Source organism: Dendropsophus ebraccatus, chromosome 1, assembly GCF_027789765.1.
Source record: "Dendropsophus ebraccatus isolate aDenEbr1 chromosome 1, aDenEbr1.pat, whole genome shotgun sequence".
In the NCBI taxonomy this organism is placed as follows: domain Eukaryota; kingdom Metazoa; phylum Chordata; class Amphibia; order Anura; family Hylidae; genus Dendropsophus; species Dendropsophus ebraccatus.
Genome location: NC_091454.1, coordinates 169,794,012 through 169,818,393, shown reverse-complemented (window position 1 = coordinate 169,818,393; position 24,382 = coordinate 169,794,012). Strand labels below are relative to the sequence as shown.

The window sequence follows — 24,382 nt, the reverse complement described above, 5'->3', positions numbered from 1 at the left end:
CTGTTTATGTAAAGAGGCAAATTCACACACGTTAGTTTAAAAAAAATGTTTTATTTTATCAGCTGTAATTTGAGCTTTACAATAAAATTAATGCATTTTACATTGTTAATGATGCATAGGCTTTATTTATAGGAATATACATTTCTTTTGGCTCTTCCCTACAGTTCTCTCCATTTTTTCTATGATCTTACTAGGATCAGAGCAAGCATGATGATAAATCTCACTAAGGGCCCTATTACACTGAGCGAATATCGGCCAAATACAGACAGTTCAGGCTGATAATTGTTCAGTAGAATAGCGCATGTTGAAAGGGAACAATCAGCCGACATGCGCAATGTCACCTGATCAAGGTCTTTCAAAATGCTGAAATAATAGGAGTGGCAGCAGCAGACCAACACTGACTTTAATGGGCTGCCCAAATGATCTCTACATGGTGAATATAAAAGTGCAAATGGTGCATTTCAGGTGTATTAGACAGCTATAAAGGGTACCTGTCACCGTGAAAGTGCTACCTAAGCTATCAGTATTATGTTATAGAGCAGAAGGAGCTGAGCAGATTGATATATATCTTTATAGGAAAAGATTTAGTATAACTTGTAATTTATTGACTGAAATCTTTTAAGTTTCCATAGTAAAGAGTCCAGTCCATTGAGTGACACGGCCCACTGGACTCCTTAACACAGAATGATCAGGGATTTCAATCAACAAGTTTTACGGAATTGTTTCCTACAAAAGATATATATCAATCTGCTCAGCTCTTCCTGCTCTATAACATGATGGTGATAGATCAGATAGCATTGTGTTAGTAACAGGTTCCCTTTAAGTAGGAGGAAGGGAACATTTTTGCCTGAAATGCATCACTTGTCCATTTGAGTCCACCATGTCTAGATTTTATCATGCTTCTATTAAATCTGGTACAGCACACAGTACAATGCATGTGGGAAACACATCTAAACCGCAGCCGAAGATTGATGTCCCTTGATGTCTGTATAGGAAGGTCTTTGAAACCTAGGCACATACAGTAGGTATATAGTATAGGTACGTATGTACAATATATACATAGAAACACATCTTAGCGAATCTGGGTTTTAGCAGCAGTCTAGTAGAAGGAGTGTTCTCAGGATATATCTCTGCTGTATGACTTTTTCTTATGTCTTCATATGCCCTTTAAGGATTTACTGCAGCCTCAAACCATTCCTTTACAACAGCTTTGTTCTGATTTACCCATTTGGAATTTGCTATTGTCTTTTCTATGGTTTGATCCAGAGTACGACTTGCTGTGCCAAAACCAACTTCTTTATTGTCTTCTTTAAATTGCTGAAGCTGGGGGGAAAGTTATTTTAGTTTCCAGTAGAAGCTCATAAGTTCTGGTTAAATACTACAAAAATATAAATGGGTTTTAACTCTTATGAGCTAGGTTTACACACTGTCACTTTTTGGCCGTTCTATATCCGTCCTTTTGGACATCCTCATTTTGAGGCCAAGTAACAACTGTTATTTAGAAATCACTTCAAAATTATTTCAAAATGACATAATTTCAAAATGACGGATGTTCCTTGGCTTCGTAGTGACGGATGTCCAAAAAGACGGCCATAGAAAAATTACAGTGTGAATGTAGCTTAGGATAGTCTCTAGCTAAAATAAATAAATATCTATCAATATCTATCTATCTATCTATCTATCTATCTATCTATCTATCTATCTATGTAGAAAGGTGGACACAGCACTCAAGGAAACTTATGCAGTTGGTGCCAGCAGTGTATCTATCTATCTATCTATCTATCTATCTATCTATCTATCTATCTATCTATCTATCTATCTATCTATTTTTATATATGCTTAAGACAAGTTAGAATCTGTGGCTGTTTACACATTATGAAACTCTGTAGAGAATATAACCTGACATCATTTGATCATTTGATTTCCTCAAAATAATTTTACTTACCTGATCAAAGTCAAAATCTGTGGCAAATCTTCTAGAGACTCCAGTGAGAAGATTACCAAAGGATGAAGAGTCTCCAAAGCTACCAAACAAAAATTGGTGATGAAACTTTTTGTATATTGCAACAGAATTCTTCAATTATTACCTCAAAAAGTGGGCACTTACTTTTCACAGATTTTCTGCCAATTGGCTCTGACAAAGTCCCAGGCAAGATTTTGGCCTAACACATTATTAGCAATACTGGTAATTGTGGAAAGTGCATCTTGTTTTCGGATTTTTGTAGGATCCAAGGAAAACTCTAACAGTCTGTTAATTAAAAAAGTATGAAGAACAAAAATCAGATCTGGTTAGCAAAAATTCCATACAAAATAAAGGCTTGGACTGGCCCACAGGGGAAAAGGGAAATGCCCAGAGGACTGTGGAGCTAGAGTGCTGTTTTTTGTCCAAACCTTTGCTATTAAGATTACTTTGTCTCAACTACCAAGTTACTTAGTAGCTTAATATATGCAAATTAGGGCCAACAAAAGATACATTTCTTAACTGTTCTTTTGGTGCATGTCACATCCTTGACCTGTCCAGAGTTCACATCATAAAGGGGTTATCCAAGATTAGAAAAATATAGCGGTTTTGATCTAGAAACAATGCAATTTATTTCTCAGTTTGTGTATACTATTGCAGCTCAGTCCCATTGAAGCAAATTGAGCTAAGCTGTAATACCACACACAACCTGAGGGCATGAGTGGCACTGTTTTTGGAAGAAAGCAGCTATGTATTTCTAATCCTGGATAACACTTGTAAATAAAGCACAGGGTACAGGAAATTGTATTACACACTTTAGTTTTCTTATGGTTGTGTTTTATTTAGAAGATTACACTTTGTTCCAACTTTGGATGCAAATTGCAGAAACAAGACAGGAATAGGAATGGTTAGCTACACGGTAAACAATTGTGTTTATGTATTTAAATGGCTAATAAACATATATATTAATCAACTCTTTTACCTGTTTAGGATCCAGGGTTCCTTACTACATGCCAGAGCGGCTCGGAGTTTGTCAGCCTCTTGCGCATTAGTGGTGTTGGTAAACTTTTCCCATACAAACTCCCATTCTTCCGCTCCCCCTTGAGCTACAGCAGTGCAGTAGATTGCGGCCCTCAAATTTGGATGAATGCTGATCACATAGAATCACAAAATAACATCACTTAGTCACAGTTTTTTTGCAGGCATTTCATTTTACCATCTTGTTAAAGTGAGAACAGATGGTTATGTAGAAATGTTTGCCAAGCCAACCATGTTTTGTTTAAAATTCAAAATGGCCACTATTTTTAACAAGCTATAGACAGGTCCCAACATGTGGTAAATGTCCGAGTGATGGTGAGTATGGTTAATGTATTGACCTCAATGGCCATTTAAATATTAATCTGCAGAGTAGCAAACTTTAGGCCCCGTTCCCACTGAGGAAAGGTAGCGGAATTCCGCGACGGAATTGTCCGCCGCGGAATGGCGTTAGCCTCCCGCTCATAATGGGAGTCTATGGGAGGCGCGCGCTCCTGCCCTGTCCGCGCTGAAGAATGAACATGTTCATTCTTCAGCGCGTACAGAGCAGGAGCGGGGCCTTAAATGGTAAATGTTGTTTCAAGGAACTTCCCCCATGTGATAGCCTATGTGATTTTTGACATATCTGTAAATCACTTTACTAGCATCTTATGAAGAGACCGGTCCAGTCTAGAAAGATGTGATGCTTAACCTTTTATATATGTTTTTATTATTTTAATAAAGTAGTTTTTTATACTTCATCTGTTGGGAGTAGTTGTGCCTGTTAATCCTGCTGGAATTGGGAGAGGAGGACTGCATCTCACTTTACCATAATGACTCCTTTCCCTAGAAAAAAAGCTGTAAAGTCTTGGCCACTAGGTGTCGGTCGTCTCTGCATGCTAGTGTTATCTGCCTGTTAGGAGAATTTCATGTCTAGCAGCAGAGGGAGCAGGATGGAGCATAAGAAGTAAAGGTGCACACTGTGCAGGCAAGCTGGGTCTGTATGCCTTTTATAAAAGGGTCCACACTTTGCTCCAGTGTCCTTGCTCCTGAAAAGTGAATTTCTTATCTCTCACCACTTTTGTGTAAATAGTTGTGCTCTCACTATGTACACAGTGCTGCCTCCTGAAAGTAATCCCCTTTCTTCCCTTCCCTTTAGCTTGCTATCAGCAGAAGGAGCTGTTCACTGCTTAGACTAGCGGATTTTAAGGCGTAAAACCTTCCTTGCTGGCCTCCTGCTTCATTTTCTTTTATTTCTGCTCACATAGCACCTTGCACCTAGTTTAACCCTTTTCTCCCTCCCATATGCCATCTAAAGTAACATACTGTGTAAATCAGCATGGGGAGGAGAAGAAGAATTAAATGAATGGAAGATAAATAAAACTGACATTTGAGCTGCATAAATGTCTGTGTTGATACATACCCATCATGAAAGTTCAAATCTCGGCACTCACCATTTTCATGCTTCCAGAAATCTTTTACTATAGAAAATTGATCAGAATTTTTTACAGCGGTAAAAAAACAGGACGTTTCGGCATCAAGCCTTCCTCAACTTTGAGGAAGGCTTGATGCCGAAACGTCCTGTTTTTTTACGGCTGTAAAAAAATCTGATCAATTTTCTATAATAAAAGATTTCTGGAAGCATGAAAATGGTGAGTGCTGAGATTTGAACTTTCATGATGCTATAGGAATTTTTTCCTACTACGAGCACCACCCACGACACAGACGTGCCGCCTAAAAAGAATTTCTTGGACTTTGATACATACCCATTGATACCTGAATTTTTCCATTCGTTAAAAAGTCTGGTGGCCAATTGTTCACATTCTGAGATTCCATAGGTACAAGCCATACTGACTGCATTTATTTCATTGTATCTGTAGATAAAATAATAGAATTTGAAAAAAATTCAAATAACCTACAATAAACTTTCTGTCAATGTAAGCGGGGATTGTGCAGTGAAAAGGAAATAGTGGAGATCATTCAGAACTCAAAAATGTATTACAGATGCCTGGTTGTGGTGTAAAAATAAAAAAGAACATATATTCACCTATGGAGGTCTACTGCAGCTGCCACACCAATGCCCTTAACCCCTTTCCTTTTGGCTAATTTCTGGTTCCTGATAATGCAGGAAGTGCTTCGCTCAGCCAATTCTGACCCGGCTGAGCAGGTTTTGGCTGAATGGAGCAATTCCTGGGGGGATTACAAGTCGTTATCAGTGGTTAAGAGGACCGGAGACTAGAAACGTTGACATAGAAGCTGCAAGGGGTCTGGGTACTATACCTTCTTTTTAATTTTTAAAACACTCCACAGGCATCTGTAAAATGTGTATAAATACACACACACATACTGTATATTAATAACAAAATGTTGACAAGAGGATTACACTATGCTGTGGGACATGTTTGTTAATATAAATGGAAAATAGTTGTGTTAGTCATACATTAAAGGCATATTACATACTGGTGAAACTAACAATTAATTCCATACATGTCATTACCTTCTATGTCTGTCTCATTCCCCCAGTTCTGATCGTGCTGGTTTCTGCTGAAGACACAGAAAACTGTATATGGACTGTTCACTCCATCTTCCCCTCCTACCCCCTCTTTTCAAAGACGGCTCATGTAAACAGTGTCCCTGGCTGGCTGTCTCTGCACTCTGTGAGGCCAAAAGGGTTAATCACAGTAAGGCGACAAGTAATTTAAATCTCCAGCATTACACAGCTCAGAGATAGCCGGCCAGGGACACTGTTTACATGAGCCATTTTGAAAGTGAGGGGGGAGGGGGGGATGGAGAGAACAGGTCACACAGTTTTCTGTGTCTTATGCAGAAAGAATAAGGCTCAGAACTGGGGGGGGGACACAAAAAAAGTAATGACATGTATGGAATCAATTGTTAGTCTCCAGGGGGGTGGGGATGAAGAGGTAGTGGTATACCCATTTAATATCCTGTCATGCTTCCTGTACACTTGCTTTAATGTAAAAGAGAACATTTTTAAGGGGCTGTAGCAATAAACCAGCACTGTCACCGCATATTCTCAGGAGTAATACAGTTCTCAGGCAATCAGAAAGGGATTCCATATCCTAGCAAGAAGCCATTACTTACTATGATGGCTATGCATTTACACATGTGTCACTTACTGTTCTGTTAAGGTTTCAGGTCGGACAGTCCAATCATTTGTCTTCTGCTTAAAGTACTGAAATAGCGGGGTCACCTGCTGCTTCATGTAAGCCTGTCAGAGAAATGCTCTTCATTTAGTGACAGCCTGGATCACAGTATTAAAGGGAATCAATCAGCGCATTTGTCAGCAGTGAAGTATAGATCTACTGTGCAGCTCCCCGAGGCTACCATCTGCATCTGCAGCAGTAGCTTTATATCATAGTTTTATTCTGGTGCACAAGGCCGGGACAGGGGCAACAACTAGTCAACCGGGGCGGGGTGCTGTCCATGACTAGTCAGATAGACCTGTAAGTGGCCTCTCTGCCTGTCAATCATCCCTGCAGATTGCGCTGACAGACAGAGAGCTTCCCGGCCAGATGACTAGTTGTCGCCCCTCTCCCAGCGTTGCGCACCAGAATAAAACTACTTTTTCTGGTTTGGCAAACTACTGCTGCAGGCGCGGCTGGTAACCTCAGGGAGCTGTACAGTAGATCAATCAATGCAGCTGGGAACCATTAGCATAATCGAGATTATTTGTTCCCTTTAAAACAACAGAGGAATAAGCTGAGACAATAGTCATATTAAAATCCATTAAGCCCCATTCTACTTTCCCTTGACATCTGCTAGACTATCTATTCACACATTTTATGGTTGTCTGGTCCTGACTAGAGATGAGCGAACCTGGAGCATGCTCGAGTCCATCCGAACTTGAACTTTCGGCATTTGATTAGCGATGGCTGCTGAAGTTGGATAAAGCCCTAAGGCTATGTGGAAAACATGGATATAGTCATTGGCTGTATCCATGTTTTCCAGACAACCTTACAGCTTTATCCAAGTTCAGCAGCTCCCGCTAATCAAATGCTGAAAGCTCGGGTTGGGATTTACTCGAACCCGAACCCGGTTCGCTCATATCTAGTCCTGACGTGTTCATCTAATATTCTAATGTATAACTTTTACATTCAGGGGATCATAAGTTATAACTAATAAAAATAAAGTCCTGCTATTTTACCCTCATTGGTCCATACACCTCCGTGCGATCAAACATCTGTGTAAAGTAACTGAGACTGTTGATAGCGGCTTGCCAAGACATGTACTCCACATCCTTGGAGAGAAATTTAGTTGTTTCAAGTGCTCTTGTAGTTTTTATTATCTCCGCTCTGAAATGCAATAAACAACAGAATTAATATTTATTAACCCTATGATGACCCCCTCATGTTAAATAACAGGCTGCACAGCTGGTCCTTGTGTCTGCAGCCTATTAACCCCTTAGTGACCGGACCATTTTGGCCCTTAGCGATGACCCCCTTCCAAGAGTCCTACTGTACCTTACTTCCAAAAGTCATTCTGTTGTTTTACTTTTGCCCACATAGCCATATGAGGGCTTTTTTAAGGGACAAATTTTACTTTTTATTGTCACCATTTTAAGATTCATGTACCTTATTGATTAACTTTTATTAACCCTTTTTGGAGGGATAGTGGGGAAAACGTAATTTTTTTAAAAATATTAAACTTTCGATATTCAGCCTGTGGTATAAATAACATAATAAATATATTCTATGGGTCACTACAATTCCAAGATCCATAGAGCTCTTATTTTTCTTGTGACCTAGCTGGTTGCAGGCTCATTTTTTGCCGCAAGATGTATAGTTTTTACTGATACCAAGTTTTACATATATATGACTTTTGATTTCTTTTAGGCTAAGTTCCCACACAGTGATTTTGCTCAGTATTTTGGTCAGTATTTTTTAACCAAAACCAGGAGTGGCTTGAAAACACAGAAAGCCTATGTTCACACACTGTTGAAATTTTGTGGATGGCCGTCATCTAATGGAAAATAATGGCCGTTATTTTACTATAGCGGTTACTATATAATAACAGCAATTATTTGCTATTAAATGACAGCTATACACTAAGTTTATGAGAACATAGCCTTTCTGTGTTTTCAATCCATTCCTGGTTTTGGTTAAAAATACTGACCAAAATACTGAGCAAAAATATTGTGTGGGAACATAGCCTAATGACGTTTTTTTCTGAGGCAGATCGAGAAAATACAGCAATTCTGGTGATGTTTTTTAGGCTGAGTTCACACTTTGTATATTTCATTCAGTATTGTGGTCCTCATATTGCAACCAAAACCAGGAGTGGATTAAAAACACAGAAAGGATCTGTTCACACAATGTTGAAATTGAGTTGATGGCCGTCATTTATTGGCAAACATTTGCTGTTATTTTAAAACAACAGCTGTTGTATTGAAATAATGGCAGCTATTTACTGTTATATGGCGGCCATCCACTCAATTTCACCATTGTGTGAACAGATCCTTTCTGTGTTTTCAATCCTCTCCTGGTTTTGGTTGCAATATGAGGACCACAATACTGACTGAAATATACGTAGTGTGAACCCAGCCTTAAAATGTTTTTTTGTTTTTTTTTTTCCTTAGAGGGTGTACCTTACTATATATATACAGTGGTACCTTGGTTTAAGAGTAACTTGGTTTAAGAGCGTTTTGGTTTAAGAGCTCACAGTTTTTCAAAATTGTGACTTGGTTTAAGAGCATTGCTTTGGTTTAAGAGCTCCCTGTACTGGGTGGGAGCGAGAGTGGAGGAGGGGCATGGCCTGCATAGCGGGGTCTACAGCCCTGTACTCTGACCCAGGAAGTCTCCCTAACCTTCCAAATCATAGCAGATCCACTTCAGGCTGGGGCTTGCATCAGGGGACAGGACTGTGGAGGTAATCTCTGCATAGCTGTAACCCCTCTCTCCCCGGACAGAGAGTGCTGCATGTATGTGCCCACATCTGTCCTGCTCATTCCTTCATACTCCCTGCAGTCTCCGTCAGCCCTGGTGTTTCCCATCTTCTTCATTACTGTACAGTAACTTATAATATGACATAGTCAGCTGTTTCTGAATGTTTGTTTCATTTGTTTTACATGTTATTCAGAATAATAAATCATTATTTTTGGGCTGTGGAACCAATTGTCTGCATTTCTATGAATTCTTATGGGAAAATTTGCTTTGGTTTAAGAGTGGATTTGGATTACAAGCACAGTCCCGGAACGAATTAACAAATTTTATATGGGGAATAAAATGTAATTTGATTATGGGTGGGGTTATGTTTTATGTTACACTTTTTTCACTTTTACACTAGTGTATATTAGTGTACACTAGTGTGCATTAACCAGTGATCTTCTGATCACTGTTACAATACACTGTACTACCATTGTGGTGCAGTGTATTGTCTATGTCAGCATTATACTAACAGGCAATCTACACAGCCATGCCTCCTGCCTTCAGAAGGCCCCTGGGACTACCATGGGGACAGATCGGAAGCTAGACCTCTCTGGAAGCTGGATGCAGTGCGTGTGAGGCTACCCTTGATCACGGCCATTGTTGCCGTTGTTGCAACAATGGCTGTGCTTAATACAAAACTTACGTTGCCCTAGCGGCCGCACAAAAAACTGACATGACATACTGTCTGCTCACAGCATGGAGAGTGTGGCTCCGGCCATTAAACACCATTGTGTTCAATGGTGAATTTAGATGCGGGGGCGCACGGATTTAAAGTATCTGGCCTGTACTGCAGTACTGGCTGGGATAAACTTCACTGACACCGGCCGTTTTGTGACATGGCCTGTGTCATCCGCTGTGTAAACCCGGCCTTAGAAGGTTTATTATGTTCTGAACATGTTTACTCACCTGGCTAAATTAAATGCATCATCAATTATCTGTGCCCGGTTGATAATGGGAATGACCTGAAAAAAAAAAAAAAAAATGATGTACAATTCCTACTGTCACACAATACATCCTTTCTACCCCCTTGGTGAGTGTATGTGTGTGTGTGGGAGGGGTGCAAAAAGATAACTTGTTTTGAAAGCTTGGGCTTTAAACAAAGATTGCAACTATTCATCAGTCCGGCTAAGCTATGGGGACAAAAGTGTGCTCATTTTTTTCTATGTTCTGACTACCATTGAATCCATGAATACCACTGGCATGCACCAACAGGAAAAGTACTGACAGTGCCCTCTAATCAGCTGGCTCCTATGACTGCTCTCTCTATATAACTAAATATCCAGCCTTGATGCCTTACCCCTGCTTTTCTCACTGAATAATGAAATTCTAATGGTACTTTTACACGAAACGATTTATCGTTTTTGCACGATAACGATCGAATTCGAACGATAATTGTACGTGTAAACACAGCGAATGATCAAACGACGAGCGAGAAATCGTTCATTTTACTCTTTCAACATGTTCTCAAATTATCGTTGGTCGATCACAAAAAATTCGCAGATCGTTCCGTGTAAACATTCTTTCAACGATTTCACCTATGTGTGAGATAGGCTTAAGCGATCGCAAAACGATCGCATAACGATTTTTTTTCCGTACGATGTATCGTTCCGTCTAAACGCTGATCGATATAAAAAAATTGTTCATTCAAAATCGTTAATCGTGCGATCGAGCAAATTATCGTTCTGTGTAAAAGTACCATAAGTCTATGCTATTACACATGAGGTCAGCTTTTCTTGTTTGTAAAGGTCATCTATATGTTCAGCCAAAACAATAAACAATATTCACCGAAAGGTCAGTGTTAAGTTGTTCAAGCAATCTGTTCCAGTTTCCATCGTCATAGTTAACCCTGTAATATCCAGCCATATTGATGTTTGCAAGCAGCCAGTTATTTCCTTGACTAGTCAAATCAAATGGGTTGTGTGAGGCTGAAATGAAAGAAACGAAATAAGTGTTATCATTCACAATGGATCATACTTAGACATGAGCGAACCTCGAGCATGCTTGAGTCCATCCGAACCCGATTGTTTGGCATTTGATTAGCGGGGTCTGCTGAAGTTGGATAAAGCCCACAGGCCATGTGGAAAACATGTATACAGCCAATGTTCAACTATATCCATGTTTTCCAGACAACCTTAGAGCTTTATCCAACTTCAGCAGCCACCGCTAATCAAATGCCGAACATTCGGGTTCTGATGGACTCGAGCATGCTCAAGGTTTGCTCATCTCTAATCATACTCTTCGGTGGATGACAGTAATAAAGATTGAAACCTTTCTTTCTGTATTTGGTAGCCACTCCTGGTTTTGGTTAATACACTAACCAAAATGCCAAAATGCTATGGGGTATTAATCAAAGACTGGCATCTTAGTCTTAGGCACAATTCGAACAAACTTTAATAACAGGTGCCTCTTGGCAGTGAGGCTGGTGCAAAGAGGTAAGAACTTACATAAAGATGCTTGTCTATTTCATGCCTGAAAAACTACGTTCATTCTCAATGATTACTCCGGCCAACTTCTACCCCATACCCCCCCCCCCCCCCCCCCCCGTAGCGCACACAGCACTGGTAACAGGGAGCCTCCTTGCTGACATGTAACATCTGAATAGAAAATACCACCCTAATCTATAAAAAAAACTAAACTAAAACAAACAAACAAAATAGCATGGCTTTTTTTTTACAAGCTAAAACAAACAAAAAAAAAAACTTTGTATACAGAGGCCGTCAGACATGGCAGCTTTTTTTTTTCAGAGTCAGACAGGAACAGGATCCAACAGGAAGTCCTTCCTTTATACTTCCTGGTCCTTTTCAATTCACTCTTAGTTCTGGCTCAAATACTGCAGTAGTGGTATTTCCAAAAAACTGCTGTGTGTGACTGCAGCCTGAAGGGAGCAACATATACAGCAGTACATATGGAATAACCCACAGTTTTTTAATGCATCAAACATGATGCCTTACCTGTTCGATCTTTAAGCCAGAAATTATTTTGGGGACTAGTTCTGGTGATGTATGTGATTGGTACAATCCAGGTATAGCTGGAAACAGTAAATGGAATATTATTGTGAAAATTAATGCCAGAAATATGTCAAATAAACTGGTTAACAAATGTTAAAGGATGACTGTCATGATGTATGCTGACCCGATAGATGTGCAGTCAGGGTATGTCCACACTACGGAATCCTGGCGGATCACCCGCTGCGTATTCCTCAGCTCACACCTGCTTGCAGAAGCGGGCAAGCGCGCGCATCTCTGCTGCTACCATAGGCTTTATTCTATGGTTTGCCAGATTCCACCATCCGCCCGAAGAACGAGCGGGTTCATTCTTCGGGCGGCGGAATCTGACAAACCATAGAATAGAAACTATGGTAGCAGCGGAAATGCGTGGGTGCGAGCTGCGGAATCCGCTACGGGTGATCCGCCTTGATTCCGTAGTGTGCACATACCCTTACTCCTGCCACCAGAAGCTTGGATATCCATAGATGCGACCACACCTGGTCGGTTCTGTGCACGAAGATCAGAATGGGGCTTATGCATGGAACTGGCCCAGAGTGATCATAGCCCTAGTTACCTGAACTTCAAGTGGTAGGAGTGACTGCATGCGCATTGGGGCCGGAGAGAGAGTGAGAGGAAGAGAGATGCTGTGTGTGACAATTTTGAACACACCCTCTTCTCACTGAAGCCACGCCTGTATATATTGAAGCCACTGTCCCTGTCATGAATGTGCCTGTGCTGAACTCCGTGCGCCCCTTGGCTCGTGCTGCGCGCCTGAGATGGCACTGATATTCAGTGTTTTTGTATGTTTGTGCAGTGTCCTGAACCTTGTCTGAACACTGCTCTATTTCCTTCTGTGTTTGTTCAGCCACGCCCGCTTTGCCTGAGATACTCCTGGCCACTCCGGAGTTAACTCTGATGCTGGTTAGCTAGTCTGATAGACTGTTCTCCCTGCCAGTCAGGTTGCTCTTGCCCCAGGTGTTCTGAGGAGATTAGGGCTCTGGTCCAATCAGCTCCTGCACTGGACCTCTGGTCTCCTATATAGTGTCTGCCAGCCTGCCTCTCACTGCCGGATATTGAGCTTGTCTCTGCCTGGTTCTGTTTCTCTTGCTCTGTTTATTCTGACCCCTTTGCCTGTATTTCTGACCATTCCTGCTAGCTGCCTGCCCTGACCATATAGCCTGTTTATTGACCTTGCTTTTGGATTGTGATTCTGTACCGTGTTGCCCGATTGTTGTGACCCGGACTGTGGACTATTCTTTATTGTGTTTTGTCTGTCTGTCTTGTCTTTGTGTCCCACCTAGCCAGCGCAGGGATGGCCGCCCAGTTGCTCGCCGCCATCTTAGGGCGGATTGAGGCAAATAGGTAGAGGACAGTGGGCGGGGCTAAGCTTAGGGCTCACTGTCTTGTATTGTCCTGCTGTCCGGTTTCTGACAGCCCCCTTGTCGAACATGGTTCAAACAGATGGGCCACACTACACTATGCACCAAAGTCTAATAAATCTGTCCTTAGACTTTGCTCTTACTCATAGTCGGATGGCCGAGTGACTGTTGCATTTGGATCTAAAAGGAAATGTTTCTGTTCCACAAATCCACGAGTTGTATCTATTGTCACCACAGGAAAACCCATCTGCAAGACCCATGTGTTCATGATATCTTCAATTTTGTTTTCAAGCTGAACATTTTTATCATCAACAACCTAAAAGAAAGATAAAAATATATTCAAATGAATTAGATATATTACACCGATTCTGCCATTTTTCTTTTTATAGCTAATTCTCGTTTTTCTTTCTCTTCTGGTGTGTTCTTACATGCCTAGGAAGAATTCATGTGGATGAGACTGCTCCCCTATGCATTCACCAATAGTTGTACAATGTTTCTTTTCAATCCAGGCAGCATAGCAAGGCTATTGGTGAACGCATGAGGGCGTTTTGGTCACATTGTCACTCAGGTACCATTAATTTACAACAGTGCAATGTTTTTTTGCAACCACTGCGATTATTGGTCCCAAAGTAACAGCTAGGAGACTAGTCATGAATGAGCTGCTGGGTAAGGCTCTCAGAGTGTATGGTGGTGGATTTAAATGTAAATCTTGTTGCTATCTATCTACTGTATGATTGTGTAACTGTAAGGTCAATGAACTATCTATCTATCCATCTATGATTTGTAGGTCTATTTATGCATCTATCTATCTAATCTCTACATCTATTTTTGCTGATTTCACTGATTTGCAGTGCAGTAACTACAATATTGGACTGATCAATGATCATAACAAGGGCTGACAGCTACAGAATGTGGATATATGTGGTAGAAACATTACTATTTAAGGACTTTATTGAGCAGTAACTGTTGTCTTACATACAAACAAAAGCAGAGAGAAAGTAGCAGAAGGTGGCAGCGCAAAACAGTAGCAAGAGCAGACAAGTAGCCCCAGCATTACAGAGAAAGGTGCCATTTCCATGAAGTTTGTAGTTAACTCCATAGGCTAACAGGGCAGTTTTCATATTTCTAATAAATATCAATGCAGCGAGCCAGCCTGTGGAGCTAGTCCTGCCCCCAGTGCACCAAGCCGCCCTATTATCCTATGGAATTAACTACAAACTGCAGGAAAATGGCGACAAGGATAAAGGTAAGAAACGTATCTTCATCCTCAGTGCCCCATGTGTAATAGGGACATATCAGCAGGTTAGACTCATCTAACCTGCTCATACAAAAAGGCAAGTTTGGTCAGCTCTCCTAGAACACCATTCACACTAGGCAGGAGTACGTTGCTATGGCTGAAGCTGCAGGTGGAGAGGCCATAGTACAGTGTAGGGTCTGCCCCCATATGAGGCCACTTTATCGTGGTGGGGTGGTTTACACTGCAAATGGTAACCAAGAGCCTCATTATTTTTGTGGGAGTTTTTTTTAGCAGTTAGGAGGGGGGGGGGGGGCTGCTTTTAACTATTTTCATGTCTGTAGTGGGTCTGTATCTTGCCATTGCGGTGAGCTGTTGCATTTCTCTGCTCATTGTTTCCCTTTAAATCTTTCAACTGATTGTTTAGGTTGTATTTAATAATAAATGTGTTTCTTTGTTTAAATGTTTTAACTTACTTTTTGTAAATGTTTCCACAGGTCAGTGTATACTGTGTTCGCATATGCAAATTCTTTAAGATACGTCTAGGGAAGAAATAAAAGAAGATTATTTACATAACCATTTGCAAGCTGCATAATTTCTGCACCTAAATCTGTAGCAGAAAATCAGTGGATTTACCACTGTACCTAAAGCATAGCTGTCATTTAGATTATGCGTTATTGTACCTTGTCCACTGTACAGTTTGTTTTTACTATTGTTAAATAGAGGTGGGTCTTAAATAGGAGCTGAGGCTCCTTTACAAAACATAAAGTACATAAAATAATAAAATCCATTTTAATTCCATCATGTAAAATGCAACAAAACATTAAAAATGCCAAGGGAAATGAATACGCCACAAAGCACCATACAGATTTGCTTGTATATCAAACCAAGCGTCAGTAAAAAGGCTTTCCTACAGACAAATAGCGGGGTACGACTGATCGGAAACATCTTCTACAGTATACAAGTGGTACTTACACGCAGTCCCTCCACAAAAATCTCTTCGGTGAGAAACGAGGACAGCATACGGATTACTGCTGCACCCTGAAACATATAAAGTACCCAGTGTAAGTGCAATAAAAAGCAGATTAGCGAGCATACACTGATTTATTAATGTGATTTATAGTGGGAGTAAAATGCAGAGATCAAATCAAACATACTCTGCTGCTCCCTCTAGTGTCGGCTGCAGACAGACAGAATGTTAGGGTTTTATGTCTTTCCAGGAGGTTTGTAATTCTGTATCAGAAAAGCAATGCTGAACATGCTACATAGATATATTAACAATTAATGGACCTTATAAAATGTCAATAAAAGGTGGAAATTCACTTTAAAGCTATGTTATCACACAGTAAAAAAGCTAATTACCACTGTACTTTTGAGTGTTAATAAAACAAAGTGTTAGATGAAAACAATGGCCGCACTTTTCGAAAGCAGGTGGTAAATAATGAGAATGTTCCTTATTTGGATGGTGATAATGAATTGCTGGCATTATTCTATATTGTGTGTGCACTACCAGCCAACTTACCATTGGCTTATCATTATATTTAAAATGGCCTCAAAATTACATCCATTTTTTTCTTTTACAATGTAAACCTTGGATGACTTTACACATATCAGTATTTTTCTAGGCAGCTTTTATTATGTTTCACTTAAAACACATAAAAATTTGAGAATTTGTGGTGAATTTGTTTTCCCTGAAGGAATATTGCAAAAAATTACATTTCTGTTGCAGTTTACCTTACTATATGTTATGGAATCAAAGAGTGCGCTTATTTCTGCTGGAGTGTTCACATCTTCTTCTTTTGATGTAAGTGGATGGGAAGAGGTTAAAGCGTCTACACCCATTACTCTATGGATGTCGTATAGCACGATCAAGTCTTTCTGTAATGGTCAGAAAACAATGTTGTGAGTGCATCAATGTGGACAAGATGAATTTAACTGAAAATACAGAAAAAACTATCTTCTGGGCTTATCACAAATTCTTAGCTATTGCCCGAGCAATCTTGACAGTTGATGCAGATAGAACAATATGAAAATAACAGAAAATCTCATTCCAGGGCCAACTCCAGAAATCTGGAGTTCATGCCCCAAAACCCATCTGCTTTCAACTGTGCGTGCATCCTTAGGACACCTAGTTGGAGAATATGATGGAACAGAGAGCCAGCAGCTCCTTCTCCTTTCCCTTGTAGACTCCAGGGTTGTAGGAAGTCAGGAGAGTCAAGGACATTAGTGTGTATTGTGCTGGATGTTTTCTAGAGACTGGAATGTTAGACCCCCACAAATCATAGTGTCATTGCATATCCTATTTAATAACATTCAATAGAATGCAGCACAGGGTAAAGTAACATCTGGTTGGTGGTGGTCCTACTGTCCTCTTCCAGCCCACTTTAGCTTGGATATCAGGTCTCTCTACATAAACAAATGCCAAAAGACCTGTAGTTCAAACAGTTTGTTAAGTGGAAGCCTATTACTATTTCATGCTGCCCCTGGCTTGGGCAACATAAATATTTCAGGCTTCCTTTAATGGTGTGAGTTGCATATTTTGTTACATTTGATAGTTTTAAAAAGCAAACCCCAGTTACCACTCTTGTCTGTCATCCAAATTTATTGTTATTTCATAACAAAGAAACCTACAATGTTCCAGGTGGGTTCCGCTTCATGTGCCCCCAAAAATTCCACATAAGAGGCAAAACCTTCATTCAACCACAGGTCATTCCACCATCGAACTGTTACAAGGTTACCGAACCACTGCAACAGAAATAAAATTGTATTGTTAGCTTGCTGTATGTACCATCCTACTGGGTAAATCTATCAATATAAAATCAAATTTAGACATAGTTCAGGGAAAAATATATTGCAAGCAGTGATATTACAACTTCATTTTGTATTGAGCCATAACAGGGCGGCCGTACTGGCCCCTTTACTATACCTCCATATGCCTTCTATTTCATACAGTGCCATAGAGAGGGTTTTTTTTCTGTTGGGCTCCCCATTGCGTGCCCTATCTGGCTTCGTAAAGCACAATGGTATTCTCCCCTTGCCGCATGCACGGAGGGCCTGACTACCGAGCTACCTCCATACCTTCTTTGTGATTGCATGACGTAACTGTACATCGTGGGGGAGATTTATCAAATTGGTGTAAAGTAGAATTGTTTTAGTTGCCCCTAGCAACCAATCAGATCGCACCTTTAATTTTTTAAAGAATCTGTGAAGAATGAAAAGTGGAATCTGATTGGTTGCTAGGGGCAACTGAGACACTTCTACTTTACACCTGTTTGATAAATCTCCCCTTATGTGTTGTTAATTCATTAATATACTATAAAATATATATATATATTTTTTTTAATCTCTAGTGCTTTAATATTTCAGATCCATGACTTTTACGGGGACAATCATATAGGCTGTGTACAAATGTAAAGAGAAAGCTGCAGAGGCCAGAGAAGCAAAAAATGTTCAAATCCATATTGTAGGATCCAGTAAAAAATGCAGCATAGGTATTTCTGAGAGTTTAGCCCACGTATAAGGGAGCAAAAGCATAGTTCGTGGAGTCCCAAACGTATACCTGTGCCCTAGGCCGATCCTAGCTTTTATGCCGCCTAAGGGGAAAATCAAAATCCCTCCTTTACTGTCAGTCATTTTAGTTAAGTCAAAGATGATTTAAAGAGGTCGGCCACTTTATAGTAAAATTATTTTATGTGTAGTATAAATAGCTTCCTGTCCTGTCACCTCATAGAGATAAAATCTGACTCCCCTCCTCCAGTCTGTGGTGTCCTGCTCTATGGGGAGTCTGTCAATAGGATGGCCGACATGGAAGAGCATGTGACCATGCCCCGCCCCCAGTGTCATCCATTGGCATATACAAGCTCAGTGGTGGACACTGGGGGGGGGGGGGGGAATAGTCAGATGCTTCTCCATGTCGGCCATCTTATGGACAGACTTGCCACAGAGCAGGACATCACAGCCTGGAGGATGGGAGTCTAATTTTAGTTCTATGAAGTACAAAGGGAGCTGCTGTCAGTATATACAGTGAGTACACTAACTAATATTGTACACTGAACAATTTTACTATAAAGTGGCCAACCCCTTTAACTTAAATGACAAGAAAGATTTTGCCGCCCCCTCCAGGACCAGAAAATCAGTGCTCCGTCAGTGCTCCTAACGGCTTACCAGGCAGAGGGTTTCAGAATAAACAGTATGTGGAGCTCCCTGTGCCCACTAGAATCTAGCCCGCTGATAGTTCCTCTTTAAGCTTATAGAGGTATTTTTTAGGATTATTCATTGTAAACACCACAAAACATTAATATCCTACCTGATGTGCAAGCTCATGGGAAATTACTTCAAGCACTCTCTCCTTGTTGCCAATGGAAGATTCCTTAGTGTCGTATAAGAGTGCAGTCTCTCTGTACGTCACAAGTCCCCAGTTCTCCATGGCTCCTGCACCGAAGTCTGGGAGAGCTACCTGGTCTAGGGGAGAAAAAAATTATACTATATACCTATTTAATGCAGACATCTTCAGGCATGGAATACATGTACGTACATGTACATGTTACAATAATATATTTTTTGTATTATTTTTAAGGGGAAATTTATGCAACTATTTCCAATTCTTGACTTGGGAAAATAATGGAGAGACTACCAGTCAAGAAAATAGCTGGATTACTACTATTAATAAACAAATTAACAAACAAATTGGAATGGATCAGGAACCCAAAAGACCTTTCTGTTACAGCACTGAATAATGCAGGAAGGGCCCCTAAGTAGCATAAGATGACCTGACACTGGATTAAGAAAATAGGTTTTGGTATGTCATTTTAAAGGATCTTTAAAACCTGCTTGGTTTTATTAGATTAACTCTTTAAAGTCATGGCAAGGAGATTCTAGTGCTACTGGTATTGATTTGATCTATTATCTTTTCATTTCAAGGGACAAGGGCCAGTAGACTACACGCAGGTTCCTCCTTGCCCTTACTTGTCAGGCCAATCACAGTACAGCAACTACTGTTAATGCTATGTTACTGCTATGAAAGTGTTATGTTACTGCTATTGAAAGTGCATTGGACAAAACTTTGTGCTGGAGGATGATTTATAGTACAGCACTACTAATGCACTGGCTTTGCAGGGTGGAAGGTGAACAAGAATAAAAGAAACACCAAAAGCTCAGCAAGACAGTTACACTAAACACTGAACTGCGGCTTCTGCTGAGATGTGTGTGCTTGTGTGTGTGTGTGTGTGGGGGGGGGGGGAATGATTGCAGCCCAGGCTCACTCTCCCCCTCTCCTGCACTAAGCACTAAGTTTGCACATTGCAGGGAAGTTAAACTCTTAAGGTCCCCATACACAAGGATACCTGACAAGGAGGCCCAGCAGAGGAATGATCAGGACAAAAAATTCTGTTATAAAGAGTTTAGTTATTTTCTAAGCAGGTAGTCCATTAACTACTAAGGATATATAAGAGTCTATGTTTTTTGAAGACATAGGGGGACATTTATCAAGACAAAAATGTGTATTTTTCGGCGGAAAAATGCCAGATGCAGATAAATTTACTTGCAAATAGCCATTTTGCAAATAAATATTTGCATCTGGCCATTTTCCGCCCAGTACACCAGGGGGGGGGGGGGGGGGGGGGGGGGGGGGCGCAGAGGGGGAGGAACAGGGGCGCGGACTCAGGGTCCACTTACTTCATAATTTTTCTCGCAGAAAAATTATCAGGAAACCTACACCACCTTTCCTGATGCACACACTAGTGAGCACAGGATTTATGTAGAGGCAGTGCACTGCGGGGACATTTTTAAGTCAGGCTCAGAAAATGTCGGACTTAATAAATGTCCCCCATACTGTATGTTCTTTAGACCTCATGTAACCATTCTTTAGCCCCAACTGAAATCCATTGCAACTTGGGGTTGACTTTCATCAGGTAGACCTTGTATGCTTTCTCAGGTCATAACTCCCACTGACATATCCTTATTCCATGACCTGGCTTCTGAATCTTAGCAGCTGGTTTGAAATAATCACAGAACATGAAAGTAATGCTGTTTCTTGTAGCATCTCCATCATATGAACATCATGTGCCCGCTGTTTGAGACTAGCGTCCACATGGATGTGAAGTTGAAATTTCTAGTATTACAATTATGTCACTGCAGATCACTGCAATGTCTACTGCCCTTTTAGCATCTGTGACACTCTGCAGTCTTTAGTACTAGCAGTAAATGAAAATTAGTATTAGAAGCCACAAATTTACACAAATAAAATACATATACATACCTGATTTTGGAAGAGGGTAAGGGGCATCATAATACTTCTCAAAAAATTCCAGAATTGGCCTTGTTTTATTCAGTGCATACTCCCCTTGATTCTCATCCTCAATAGCTCTTTTGCGGCCCCAGATTTTAACCTGTCAGTTGTTACATTATAGTAAATACAGATATATGGAACATTTACTGACATCTTCATTATTGAATCAATCTATCTATCTATCTAGTCCACAAAAATCCGCAGCACTCCAACATATGATGAAAAGATTTATTCCATCAAAACAGGTACAGAGAATTAGCAACGTTTCGACTCTCTCTCAGAGTCATTCTCAAGCATGCTTGAGAATGACTCTGAGAGAGAGTCGAAACGTTGCTAATTCTCTGTACCTGTTTTGATAGAATAAATCTTTTCACCATATGTTGGAGTGCTGCGGATTTTTGCGGACTGTGTTTGGGATCCCCGGCCAAGGGACTTTCTCTGCTAGCACCCACTCCTTTGCCTTTGGATGTGCGGCTTTTTTCTGTGCTATCTATCTATCTATCTATCTATCTATCTATCTATCTATCTATCTATCTATCTATCTATCTTCTGACCACAGTTGAACAGTGTGTAGCATAGTAGTATATAGTATATACAGTAGGTAGTATAGGATATATATAGTATGAAGATACTAGTATAGATACTTACCCTATTGTCACCAACTTGTTTAAACTGAGAAACTATAAAGGCCACCAGATATGTTGACATCTTTGGAGACTTTTCAAATTTAGTTATAACCCATTCTGCATTGTCCCACTTTTCAGTGCTTGTGCCTGAAATTAAAGATTTTTGTAAAACAAAACTGATCATTTTCAACCAAGAATTTCCTAGTTTCAGTTCCTGCGGTCATATGCAAGGGCTTTATATATATATATATATATATATATATATATATATATATATATATATACTGTATATGTATATGTTAAAAGACAATGACTTACTTGAAACATCCATGTTTGACAGGGCCACATAATCCAGCTTGTGTCTGAGGGTGATGCTGAAAGTCGCTTTTAATGCCGGCTCATCAAAGCAGGGGAATGCCTTCCTTGCATCGGGGGCCTGCATTTGGGTAGTGGCTATGATCCTGTTACCAAATACACATTCTGATAAGGAAACTGAGCCAAAAACCTATAAAATAGCATTTTTCCCCAGAGTAAAAACATTTTTGTTTGATAAAACTTCCTACTTAGAATTCTTTATGGTGGTCAGGACTAGCCAGAGAAGACCTGGAGCCACTGGATGTAGCTGAACTGTAATCACATTCGCTTTAACTATGTTGTATCTGAGTGAGATGTAAGAATCTAGATTCTCAATAAGTCAGATACCCATAGGAAATCATAGTAAGCTAAGAAGTTTGGTAAGTTCTGTTTTTTTTTAAATTAATTATAGGCAGGTTGGTAGTGGGACCTATTATTCCATTTCTGACCAGTGTGACTTTTCTATGTAGAAGTCATACCAAGTGCATTACTGGGCTGATAGAAATGTACACTGTGTGGCCAGGGCTATACTGCAACAGGGGGGATATGCTAGAGATTTACTGCAGCTGAAAATGTGCAATGTTTCTGTACCAAACCAGAAAAACAATGGGTTTAAAATGTAGTGAGGACCAGGCCTTTAGGGAGTGATCAAATGAAGAACTGAAACTCTTACTGAGGTTTGCTAACCTCTTGTGAGAGGTAACACATTTACTGTATAGTGTCTTTTGCGGTATCCGGCAGTAAGCCACCTGTATAGTTCATGACCATCTTTGTCTTCCCACACCGTTGCTTAATGCAACCTTCATGCCTTTGCAGGTATCTGGGGGCCACCTTTCACAGGCACAGAATTATAGCAATTACAGCGAAGAGGCTTTGGTTGCACCAAATGTCTTAAAGTCTAATCCTCCCTTGAAAATATTTGCTTGTCCAACAGCAAACTTTACAACAATTATTGATAGCAGCTAGTGTTGGCCAAATGCTCAGTATTTCACTCCCGGTGGCTGGAGAAGTTGTATACTGCCCTAGGGCTGCCTATGGCTATATCTATGATTTTCAAGACTCCCTAGAGCAGCATCCAACCTCTCCAGCCATTGGCAGTCAAATTATGAGCATTTACAGAACGCTGCCAAACCCAAACATTTCGATAAGTCTACTTAACACTTAAAGTAACTATTATTTCTGTCATTGCTATATTTTATTACTTACTTGGTCTCACCATCTTCTACATATTCACTGCGGTAAAGTCCTGCCAGATCATCAGCCAGTTCTCCTGTAAACTCTGTGTGAAGTATATACCTTTTTGCAGTTTGCAGATTTTCTTTGAGAGGCAGTATCAAATAATTGGTCCTCTCTGCGAAGAAGTGTTTGTCGGAGCCGATAACATTGTTGTTTTCATCGGTGAGCACGGGGTCTTTGGGGTAGCTGAGTTTCTTACTATGGATAACAACATATCGTGTAGGTACTTGACAAACAAAGTAGGCTTTACTCTCCCCATGAAAAATATAAAGCCCCTCTGTGTTTTTTGTTAAAATAGGTCTGAGATCAATATCATAGTGTTCTGGTATTAGGTGGCCTGGAAGTCGGTAACTGTTCCATATATCTTCGGAAGCAGGAGGTGTAGTCACAGGAACTACTGAAGATGTTGTGTCTCCATTTTGTGCCTTATTATTGTTGGACTTCTCATTCGCATAAACAACGGCTAAAGCAATGATTGTAGCCACTGCAGCTATGGCAAAGAAGATGAAGACAAAGGCCACACACTTCTTCACATAGAAGCCTTTGCCCATCTTGCCAGAAGGTGCCACCAGAAAAGAGAACAGAGATGCCGTCCCTTATATACCTCCTCCCAGTCCAGAGGTAGAAGGTTACACTTGAGTGCAATTAATTTGTAAAACTTTAACTAGTTAGAGGTTGCAAGTCCATCAAATTAATAGTCTATTCAGATCACCAGCACTCACCCTCCACTATAATAAATCGGTCTGATAATATATATCTAAGATAACATAAAACATGCTCCAGCCAGAGATATTCTTTATGTCAATGGGTGAAAGTTCTCTTAGCAGATCTACAATATTCTACATAGTTGTAAGAATTGTCTTTCCTTAAATTTGGCGGAATTCTGCTGAAGAGCTCTCCGTTACGTAATCCCGCCTGCCTCAGTGTCAAACAGAGACTCTATGGGAGGGCTTGTGTGCCTCCGCTCTCCGCTCAAAGAATTGACCTGCAACCCAGCCAACACAGTTATGAGCTAAAGGTTATAGTTCTAAAGCTGCCCATTTGTATCTGATTAACCCCTTAATGACATGGGGCGTACATTGACGCCCCCGCAGCCTGGGCCTTGGTGCTAACGGGCGTAAATGTACGCCCCGCCGGGGTACCAGGCTATGGAGCGGGCTCAGGAGCTGAGCTCGCTCCATAGCAGGTGAGGACCAGCTGCTATCAGCAACCAAGCCCTCACCCTCAATGGCGGGCTGCCACGATAGTGCAGCTGGCGCAGCATTTAAGTTTAAGTGAGAGAGGCATCTCCTGTCACTTACTGATTAGGACCCCCGCAGCACATCTGCGGGAGTCCTGATCACATGGCCTGACTGCCGAAG

At 40.7% G+C, this 24,382-nt stretch overlaps 1 protein-coding gene across 1 annotated transcript; it reads right to left on the bottom strand.

Annotated features, from left to right (window-relative positions):
- Nucleotides 1-1,048: 1,048 nt before the first annotated feature.
- Nucleotides 1,049-23,603, bottom strand: LOC138801541 (aminopeptidase Ey-like). The gene is made up of 20 exons (XM_069984470.1): nucleotides 22,992-23,603; nucleotides 21,750-21,892; nucleotides 21,454-21,578; nucleotides 20,776-20,905; nucleotides 18,826-18,980; nucleotides 17,151-17,264; nucleotides 16,254-16,397; nucleotides 15,495-15,560; nucleotides 14,996-15,061; nucleotides 13,429-13,601; nucleotides 11,871-11,947; nucleotides 10,705-10,844; nucleotides 9,826-9,881; nucleotides 7,140-7,287; nucleotides 6,112-6,203; nucleotides 4,741-4,848; nucleotides 2,943-3,110; nucleotides 2,108-2,248; nucleotides 1,946-2,024; nucleotides 1,049-1,323 (listed from the first exon to the last, which is right to left on the bottom strand). Exons 1-20 carry the CDS (start codon nucleotides 23,570-23,572, stop codon nucleotides 1,168-1,170), a joined length of 2,862 nt encoding a protein of 953 aa, XP_069840571.1. The 5' UTR covers nucleotides 23,573-23,603; the 3' UTR covers nucleotides 1,049-1,167.
- Nucleotides 23,604-24,382: the final 779 nt, after the last annotated feature.